This window comes from Limulus polyphemus, unplaced genomic scaffold (genome assembly GCF_000517525.1).
Source record: "Limulus polyphemus unplaced genomic scaffold, Limulus_polyphemus-2.1.2 Scaffold2914, whole genome shotgun sequence".
In the NCBI taxonomy this organism is placed as follows: domain Eukaryota; kingdom Metazoa; phylum Arthropoda; class Merostomata; order Xiphosura; family Limulidae; genus Limulus; species Limulus polyphemus.
This window is the reverse complement of record NW_013668524.1, coordinates 130,221-141,274: the sequence shown is the minus strand read 5'-3', so window position 1 is coordinate 141,274 and position 11,054 is coordinate 130,221. Positions and strand designations below refer to the sequence as shown.

General features: G+C 34.6%; 1 protein-coding gene across 1 annotated transcript in view; it reads right to left on the bottom strand.

Moving 5' to 3' along the window:
- Window positions 1-898: 898 nt before the first annotated feature.
- The window catches only part of LOC106468203 (N(G),N(G)-dimethylarginine dimethylaminohydrolase 1-like), a 16,039-nt gene continuing 5,883 nt past the window's right edge, over window positions 899-11,054 (bottom strand). Inside the window, 3 exon segments of the mRNA XM_013928616.2 lie at window positions 899-2,818; window positions 6,000-6,122; window positions 7,601-7,794. Of these exon segments, the coding sequence (XP_013784070.1) occupies window positions 2,708-2,818; window positions 6,000-6,122; window positions 7,601-7,794 (428 nt within the window). The 3' untranslated portion in view covers window positions 899-2,707.

Here is an 11,054-nt window from a genome sequence, read left to right as displayed (position 1 = left end):
GTCCGGTGCTGGGGCTTGATTAGCTTTTGAATGAGTTGTGGAGTCACCTGATGTTCGCCATGGTTTTATTGTGGAACAGGTTCTGGTTCCAGGCAGGTGGTAAAGGCGTGGAGTTCTCGGTGATTGGGCGGAAGGTACAGAAAGGTTCGTCAGGTTGGTAGAGATCGGGGGAGGTGTCAATTACTAAGGTGTTCGGTGAGATTGAAGTGGAAAGTGGCTTGGGGCTGGGAGGCGGGTTGTTTTTTGTTTTTTTTATAGATGTCGTTGGAAACTGTGAAGACTTGTGGCTGGGTCAATTCTGTTATTCTGAGAAACGAAGTAGCACTGAAGTGCCATTATGCATCGTAAAAATTAAATCATATTTTGTTTGCTTCAGAGGCCACCAATATTTTACCTAATGTAACTAAGGGACCATGCTACATATCGTGTTATGGTGGAAAGCCTAGTTCTAGAAGGGTAGAGAAGTATGGAATATTTCACTGAAATAAACCTGAATATGAAGTGCTGACTGTATGAATACCACATATATATAAAATACCAAGACATACTGTCTTTTTCAGGTAACTTCATGTTATATACAATATCCTCAATTCATAGGACTTCAATTTACTATCCACTTTCAGCATTATGTAGATGGCTATATACTATATGATGAATCCTGAACAAAGGATGTAGTCAGAAACTTTAAAAAGGATCTATTTTGAGAAGTTACCTTGTTTACTACACAAGCTTTCCTGCAAGTCTTGAGATTTAAAACTATATTATATCTGTATGCTTGCAGGTTTATTATTTATTACTTAAACAGAATTGTAATGAGCATTTAATTACTTTTACCCTTTTGAAATAAAATATTTTGTATTTCCAGGAAATTTGAGAAAAAAACAACAACATATAGATATTATATTTGACTGATTTATTATATATTTTATTGAAGAATGTCCGAAAAACCATATGTCACTGGATTCATTAGGAAAACTCTTATCCAAACATTAGCTTACAGATTGAAATATGTAGCCAAAGGTATAATCACTGTACTTCATAAGATGCATGCAGTTTTTTAAGCTTCTCACTTTGGGTTCCTTCACAGTCATTTTCTGATTATAATTCACTGAATTAATTGTCTGCATCTGATCTTTCAAGATATTCATCAGAGCTTTTATTTCCTATACAATAGATATAATGGCCATACTTAGTACATCCACATAAGGCCCTTGGGAACAGTAAAAGTGACCATACCAAGTACACCCATATATGATCTCTGGGAACAGAAACAGTGGCCATACCAAGTTCACCCATATATAGTCCTTGGGGACAGAAATAGTGGTCATACCAAGTATACCCATATATGATCTTTGGAAATAGAAATAGTGGTCATACCATGTATTTGGGCCCTGAAAATAGAAATAGTGGCCATAACCAATGTGCCAATACATGGTCTCTGGGAATATAAAGAGTGGCCATTACCATGTACACCCATATATGGTCTCTGGAAATAGAAATAGTAGCCATACCAAATACACCTATAGATGGTCCCTTAGAACAGAAATAGCGGCCATACCAAGAACACCCATATATGGTCCCTTGGAATAGAAATAGTGGTCATACCATATGGTAAGCAATTGTTTAATCAATAGTAACTTTTTTGTTTATATACAAATATGAATATATAAATAGATTAAGCATATGATGAGGAATTGTAAGCAAGTGTTTAATCAATAGTAACTTTTTTGTTTATATACAAGTATAAATAGATTAAGCATATGATGAAGAATTGTAAGCAAGTGTTTAATCAATAGTAACTTTTTTGTTTATATACAAGTATAAATAGATTAAGCATAGAATGAACAATTGTAAGCAAATGTTTAATCAATAGTAACTTTTTTGTTTATATACAAGTATAAATATATAAATAGATTAAGCATATGATGAAGAATTGTTATTCAATTTTACACAAAACTGAATTTTCACTTAAATTTGTTGGAGAGAAAATCACTTGTTCACAGGACACAATGGAACATATACCTGTGTGTGTGACCATTGTCATCTTGGTACAACCACATGTGAAATTCATTATCAACCAGGTCACTTCTCCTCAAAAATATACTGTTTTTTATTTTTTGAGTGATTACTTCATAATATGATGCTGAAATAGTAAATGTCAAAAGCTTCAAAGAGTACTTTTTTCTAAATTGGTTTTTAATCTTTTATCTTTATTGTGAAAATTTAGTATATACCATTGAGTGTGAGTGTGCAGAAACATAAAGTTAAATTTCCATTACTGTTTTAAGATTTTTAATGTTTGGAGAAGTGTTGTTCAGTTCTGTATTTAATTAAAACAGTAATTTCCTTTACTAATAACTTAAACATTTAATAAGTGGTATTAATTTAGGTGAGGTATAATATAAAATACTGGCTATGTAATTACAACAACAGCACCAAGTTTGATAGGAAAGATTTTCTCTACATAAACATAAAAAATTAAACTGTCACAAGTTTCACAGTGCAATGCATATCACATTTCCAGTTAACACAATAAACAAACAAGAAATTTAAAATATTAAAAATAAAATTTTAAGGATAAATATAGTATAAACATTTCCACCAAACTAGAATCTTAAACATTTTTCAAACAGAAACAAATGAACCAACAAAATTTAGTTATAAAATGATGAACATTGATCAATCCACTTTTTGTTAGTTTTCTTAATTACTTGGTCTTCTTGATGACAATAGAAGGACATGTGAGGGAACCATCTGCTTTTCTAAACTCACTTATATTCAGAGCAATTCTGTTGAAATCTACTTTTTCTTCAAACACCTGCAAATGCAATTTGTGGAGAAAATTTAACAATAATAGTTTTCCAAAAAAATACTTCAGAAACATTTTTTTTAGATACAGCAAATAAATAACTAAAATAAAAAAGTAATGTAACAACTTAGTTTGAGTTTAGAAATATAATAGGTTGAAGAGCCTGTTAGAGTGGTGGTTTCAAATCAACATTATGTTCTCTGTCATATTCATTTAATCTGTAATAATATAAGGATGTGTCTGTGTGTGTGACTGCCATAGCTCCAAGAGAAAAGAACCTAGAAACCTGAAATTTTGCACTCATGCTAAGTGGACCCTGAGGGTGGGCACCTGGATATTATTACTTATTTTATCCACATGCGTGCATGTATGTATGAGCATTTCATCTGGCTAACAAACCACTTACAATAATAAATAAATATAGTTTATAACATTAAGTATAAATATACTGGACATTTAGGTATTTCTTATGTTGGAAGCTTTCTAGAGTTTCAATGAATAAGATAAATAGGAAAGTTATTTTTGCATAGAAAATTTCTGATACTGTACAGTCCCTTGTGCAAAAATTCATATAAGTATTTTTATATGTTTGACCATATGATAAAATCTTCACTGTTTTCTTTAAACACATTTCGTATATAACTTGTAAAATTGATTTAAAGGTCAGTAAATGTATTCTTATAGTAAACTTCACATTCAAAGTTACCATCAAAATTATGTAATAATGTATTTTTGTCTTACTGATGTTCAACAGTAAGCTTAATACTTTTATATTTCCTGTTAAATAGTCCAAAAACTGAGGAATATGATTTGGGTCCTCAAAAATATCAAAAAGTGTCATCTACATACCTCCAATAATATAATGGGTTAAAAAAACTGTGGACAATCATCCAACCATTGTTTCTTGAAAACAAAGAAAATTACTAGCTAAAGAAGAAACCAATGTAGAACCCATAGCTACATTATCAATGTGACCATAATATTGTCACAGAACAGAAAGTGTGATTCTTTAATTGCTAAATTCATTAACTTTAAAAAACCATAATTTAGGTATGTATATCTCTTTTAAATGGTTATTTAATATATAAGTCTGTGCATAACTATAGAAAATTTAGAACTGTTTTTTAAAGTTTATGAAATAGTGATATTATATACTTGTTCAGAAAAACCTACTAAAAACCTGCCATAGCATGATTATAAGTTCCAGTACTTAAAACTATAGATCTTAATGGACATCCTTTTTTATATATATTCTAGGAAAGCCATAGACAATCCTTGATGGTCTAATTTCTGAATATTGTGGTTTAGGTAGCACATTATCTTTCTTTAATTTGAGTAGATATCTTCGCAATTTTATTTCTCTAGTGTCATTAGGATCATGATGAAGCTTCACAAGTTTAGTTGAATCACTCAAGATGTTATCAACTTTATTTAAATTCTCCAATTTATAAAGAACAGTTATACTATTTATTTTATCAGATTAATAATAACTGTGCTGTTATGCAAACCAAGCTTTTTTAATGCAGATAAATCTTCTTCTTCATTACTTTTGCTAGTAATGAATATGAAGATTCACATGGGTTATTAGGTTGATATGTTTTAGCATGTGCATAAAATTTATCATGAATGTAAAAATGTCGATCCAATTTTAAAATTAAATTGTTTTTGAATTAAGGTATTTTCTGTTACATCACCAGCATTTTAAATGAAAAAACAAACCTCTTTAATCAATAAAGACTCTAAATTAAGAAATCAACAAATGTCATTCCAGTTTTGTTGCTTATACATTTCATTTTATACTTTCAGTACATAGACTAATAACAATATTAGGTTATACTTTTGTTGCTAAGCGACATGACATAAAAGCCATTGTTGGAAGGCATTGTTATCAAAAGGCATTGGCTTTTCTATATATTAGAAGTTGTAAATCTAACTGATATACTATGGGGAGAGATGACATTAAATTAAGCCTAGAAAGTTCTACTTGAATAAGGAAGCACATTATGCTAATATAATAATAAGTAGGCAAACAATGATTTATAAGCATAATAAAGTAATTATTTATGGTGGAACATACTACATGTCTTCACAGAACATTGGACTGTCTTCTTCAGGTATCATTCCATTCAATGGACTATCATGAAAAAAAAACACCATCAGGGAAGTGACTGCCCATTTTCTTTGGCTTGTGCTTGCTGGCTTTTAAATATAGTTTCACAGTCACCCATTGCACTACCTCCAGTAGCAGACCTTTCTGGTTGGGGATATGGGCACTTCCCTGAGTCTCCCTTGTGTGAATTCCCCCTCCCCTCCTACAGTAGACCCTTATCACATACCAGTTCCTAGAAGCTGGGATGGTGGACCTTGGACAGTTCCCCACCAATTGTGCTCAGAACAATGTGGTGAGAAGTAGGGTAGTGATGGCACCATCGGTGTGGTACACGAGATGCGGTCTTCCACAGGTGTGCCTCTATGGAGCCCTTGCCATCAGGTGTCACACTCCATGAGCTTATACCTCTTCAAGCCCTTACTGAAGGGAGTTCTTCTAGGTTTAGAATTTTGCATCAGCCCCTTTACCAATTCAATGTGGGATTCTAGCTATTCTGTGGGCAGAGTTGAGGTATCTTACTGAAAGCTGACATCTTTCTAATCTGAAAATGTATTTTCAATAGATACTCGAGTGTAATTGCTTAAGGGGAGGATATGTAGCCCTCCTACTGGGGGAGGGCTATTGTTGCATCATTACATCATCATGCACTTGTGCAGTTCACAGTAATCGTGAATTTTAGGTGAGAGTTAGATCAAGGCTAGTGGCATGCAAGTCTCATGGGCAGATGCATAAGGGATACAGCTATTCTGTGTAAGGAGGTATCTATCAGAAATACCTTTTTAGATTATGAAATGTTAACACTCATAAAGTGTATTATCATTTTTCATGTTTTTAATCTGTTATGATTCAAAAAAGTTTTAAATCTAATTTTGCTATTTAACTAAATATAAGTGAGAAACGATTGATGTACAAAACAAACATTACTTCTAATAAATTATCAAAAGGAAATTACAGAAAGTGAAAGCTTAGATATAGAATAAAAACTGTAATGAGCTACAAGTTTAAGTAAAGTGTTAACCAAATATCCTTCCTTATTTTATTGTGAAGTGCCAAGACTGAATAAGACAGCTTATAAGATACCTTAGTGCTGTTTGGAAACTCTGATAAGTGAATCAAGGTCCCATTAACGTAGATGCAGTTTGCAGCATCACCATCTGGAACTGTTATTGTCTTGTATTGGAAGGATGCTTCTTGTTCAATCTTCTGTCAGAGAGAGAGAGAGAGAAAAAAAATTAATTTTTACAAGGTAAACATATATTAAACAAGTTAAAGTTTTCAGATAAGCAATATACTGAATACTCTGTTTTTGATAATTGATAAAATATCTGAAAAAGAGCAATTCCTTAATCTCTTCACAGTAGTCAGTATAACTGATCCAGGTGCCAAAATGAGTTATATTTGACACTGACTGTACAGCTATTTAACTGAATGTACCAAACAAAGTATAGATATCTAAAATAATTAATTCCAATACTAAAGCAAACATGAGAGTTTAGCTCTGAACTTATTCATTTATATTACTGATAGACTTTCAACATCCTAAACAATTGTTTATCAGCCAGATTTGCCAGACAACCATTGTGTAATTGTGACTCCCGTTATCTCTACAAGGATGAAAAACAGTTCATCATAGTTCATAACAAAGATAATATGTGCACCTCTCAGACACTTCAAGGTCCCTCTGTCACTCAAGATTTCTCTAGGAAAGCCTACTCTGCAAAATATCTCTAGGAGAGCTTCTGCTACTATCCATCTTCCCCAGTACTATTGCTTCTGAATAATGTGTCACATAGTCAACTACCATCAGCACATACCAGTTGCCCTTGTGAGACACAGGCACTAGTGGCCCGATCAAATCCACAGCTACTCTGCTGAATGGCTCTTCTATGAGAGGCATCTTCCCTTCTGGCACTTTGGCTACTCTCTAGGTATTGTCCTTTGGCAGATGTCACATGACCTGCAGAATCTACTCACATCTTCGATGACTCCTGGCCAATGGAAGTTACTGGTGATTCTGTTTGCCATTTTCTCTGTTCCTAGGTGTCCTCCCACAATTGATGTATGAGCAAACTTCATCACTTGAGCCCAGTATTCTGTTGGTACTATGATCTCTTTATCTTCCCCAGTATAACTACCTTGATAGATTTGTTATAGAACTCCCTTCTGGTCCTCTATTCTATAAGTATCTTTCCCCTTTGTTTTGTGTTTGACTTTCTCCAGGGCAATGTACCAAAGTTTCTGCAGTGAAGGGTCATTCTTCTGTGCTTCCTTCAGTTCCTGAAAACCTAAACTCGAGATGTTGCCTTTTGACACTTGCAGGGGCTTGATGTCTTGTTTGCGGTTTTTTTCTTGAGCTTTGGTGGTGACAGTAGATGCTTCATCTATCTTCTTTCTGTGTAGTTGCTGATATAAGTAGCATTGTCTCAACCAATGCTATGTCTGTCCTATCCCAGCCAGCCATAAAAAGGCCTGGTATTGAGGGAAATAACTCATTGGCACTGAATATTCCAGCTATAGTGTGGTTGTCATATTATTATATAAATTCTTCTTTACTTTCTTTTGGAAGTTCTTATTAATAAATGCTAACCCCTTGGTTACCCCAGGGTCTATCTAAACAGAAAGCAAAAATGATGTTAAAATTTGATTGTCACTGTGAATACCTGATATAATAGAAATCATACCTTGAGAATATCTTGGCTCTCCTGCTCTTCACTAACACACAAAGTGTCAGGTCCTGCCATGGTCAGCGAAGTTTTCAAGTGAAGCTTATGTTTTATTCTAATAGGTGTAACTGGATATTCTGGAAAGGCTGCTGCTAAAGCACGAGACCCAGCTTCATTCGTACGACTTGAAAGACCCACAAGAAACTCCCGACCTAGAGAAAAAAGTTAAATATAAAATTAAACATTTCATTCATCCATATTAATATTAGTTATCCAAAACTAGCTACAACTTTATAGCATTGTTAATAACGTACTTACAATCCCTGATATTATCACAGCTTATAATTAATCTCTTATTATCGTACATGAAATCCCTGGTAATTTCACAGCATTAAGTTATAATTAATCTATTAATAATGTACACACAATCCCTGATATTATCACAGCTTTAACTTATAACTAATCAGTTAATAACGTACCCACAATCCCTGATGTTATCACAGGTTTAACTTTTTAGCAATCTGTTAATAACGTACACACATTCCTCTGTGTAAAAATGCAAGTTGGGCAAAAGGGGGGAGAGTGGTATATCTTGGGATATGTTGGAAGAATCCAACCAACATGACAGAGATGTAGCACGGAAGATAAGGCAGATAAGAGAACACAGGACATGAGCCAATGATTCCGCAGAGCCCATTAAAGGGAATGCATGTGTGAATAACCAAGCAAAATCAGGACTCCAAATGCCTTCTTTTACATTTATTCTGTATCCTGTCATTCCTGCAGTTTGCCCCCAATAATTGTCTTTCAATTCCTTGACCTTCCAATCAGTCTAGCGATGGCCCCTTATGTTTTCAGTCAGATCATGCATTCCTTTGCTTGGCACATGCATCTTCTGTACCTTCATTTCCATTATTATATGGTGATTTGGCTTCTCCTGGCCCTGTCTCACCAGGAATTAACTATTGCAACTCCAATCTTCTTTGAGTGACCTCTCACCTGGGCTGACTGAGCTACTTTTCTGAATCTGTATTGATTCCCACTCAGTTTCTTGTACACTTGGAAATTTTCCTCAACTCCCTCATGGGTTGAGTTCAACCTTTTCTCTTGCTTATTTGCACCATGGAGAATTTGGTATTGAAGGCACTTTCGCTAACATTTGAGGATTCTTGCTTCTCTACTCATTGTTTTTTAATTCTAGATGGACTACTTTTTCAGTCTACATTGGGCCCTCTCTCCCATGTTGTGTTTATCCAAGATAGATATTTCTCATGAATCAGATATGTGATATTCTATTTTTTTTACCTGTATATCACACTGTCTCTTTGTATGTTTTACTTCATGTGCTTCCTTCTGCCATCAACTTTGCAAAGTCCCTCAATTTTTGTCCAACTCATCTTTGTGACTTCTTCACTATAGCTCTAGGTCTTGGCCCTTTTATATTTCTTGGTCCCTATTCTCTTATGTCTTTTCCATCTGCTCAAGGTGCTCCTCATTCTCTTTCTTTCCAGCTATCTGTATTTTTGTCTACCTTTACTCTATCTTCACCCTTCAACTCTTCACTGATGCTCCTTTTCCTGACCCCAGTAATCTTGGTGGTGATACCTATTTTTCTTTGGTTTCCATATCTTCCTTTCTTGTCTCTACTTTGACCTGGTTTCTTTGTTTTTGGTATCTTCTCAGTTGGATTCAAATTCGATGACGAGGAACCCACTTTGAGACTAATAATGGCTGGAGACGGCTTGAATGGGTAATGAAGAAAACCTTGTCGAAACATTGTACATTTGCTGTTGTATTAAAGTTTTCTTCATTACCCATTCAAGCCGTCTCCAGCCATTCTCAGTTGGATGTTTGCATCCCTTCCTTTTATATCTGGGACCTTTGTCCTATCCATTTGCTTACAGATCTGGTTTTTGGGTGTGTTCCTAACTCCTTTGAATCCTAGTCTTAGACTGCTTACCTGGAATCTTCTATTGTCCCCATGATTTTCTGACTCACTGGTCCATGGGTATCTTTATCTACCTCCCATTCTCGAGAGTCATGTTGGGCTTGCCCCCTTCTGTTCCTTGTTCTCTTCATTTTCCTCCTTCCACATAGCTATCTGATATGGCTCTGGTCTCATCAGTGCCCTCCTTTTGCACATAACCTTTCTGCATTCTTCCTTATTTAGTGATCCTGGGGTTCTGCACATTCTTTCTTATCATTTTTCTCTCTTCTTTCATACTCCACACCTTTTTTCTCATTGCTCTCCTTTCTATCTTCTTCTTATTGATCCCTTACATCTTCATAATCTTCAAGATGTGATGTCTTCTTTGATGGCAGTAGGAGCTATAAAACTTGTCTCCCACCCCACTTGGCTTTCATTCCTGTCTTTTTGTTGTCCCCAAGTCGTCAGTGGTTTGACACCTTGTTATCAAATTTTCTCTGAATCATTTTGAATCCCAATGCCTATACATTCCTTTTCAGGCATTTTTTGAAACTGACTCAGTGGACCTGACATTCAGTTGTTATTCTTTTAGCTCACTTAGAAGAGCACTCACCTGCACGTGACAGGTCTTGGATTTCATTCTATGGTGAGGTACTTTTGACATCATGGATAACTTAACTTCCACAACCTTATTGAGCTTTGATGAACCTTGGTGTACCAACAAGTGAGCTGATGATGAGTCAGCTTTTTTGCATCAGGTGGTTTGTTCCCTTCTGTCTTTTTCTTCTCCAGTTCAGGTCCTTAGTCATTTTGTTTCTTTGCCTTCTTTTGAGCTTGCCTTACATGTGAACTATTTTGGCCAGCTCTTCCACTCCAGTCTTTGTTTCTGGCATTTCATTCCTTGATGAGGAACAGGTACTTCTTCATTTTCTGTTTGCTTTTTTGTATTACTTGGCATACTTTGTTTAAAGTAGCTTAATGTAGAAATGTGGTAGCTAGAGGGAAAATGTACGCAAGGTGCAGAGAGGTAAATAGCATTTCTGAGTTGATATTCTTCAGATTATAATCAGGCCAAAGACACTTCAAAAAGTGACATACTCCAGTGCCACTGGTTGCTAAGTTGCATAAAACCCATTGTTTACTGTAATATAAATGACAGATAAAATATAAAATATGGAAGAATATTATAAACCTATATGCTTCAAAAGTTTATCTGACTGGAAACTAACTCAGAAAATTCACCTTACCTGTAAATAATACATCCCCTCCATCAATTGTTGCTTCTGGGTCTGAAATTTCTAGAATTGGAAGCTGAAGTTCCTTTTTGATGACAGTCCTAATCATTTCCACCTACAAATTATAATTAAATGACATAATAATGTGACTATTATGAAACACAATTATGTTCTGAAACATTCTGTTGTCATAACTAATATTCTTAGTAATCCCTCAAATGATACTTTTTAAAAAAAGATAAAAGCACAAAATGCTAAGATCAAAGTTTATCTCTTCAACATATGTGTGCATACCAGTCTTAAGTTAATT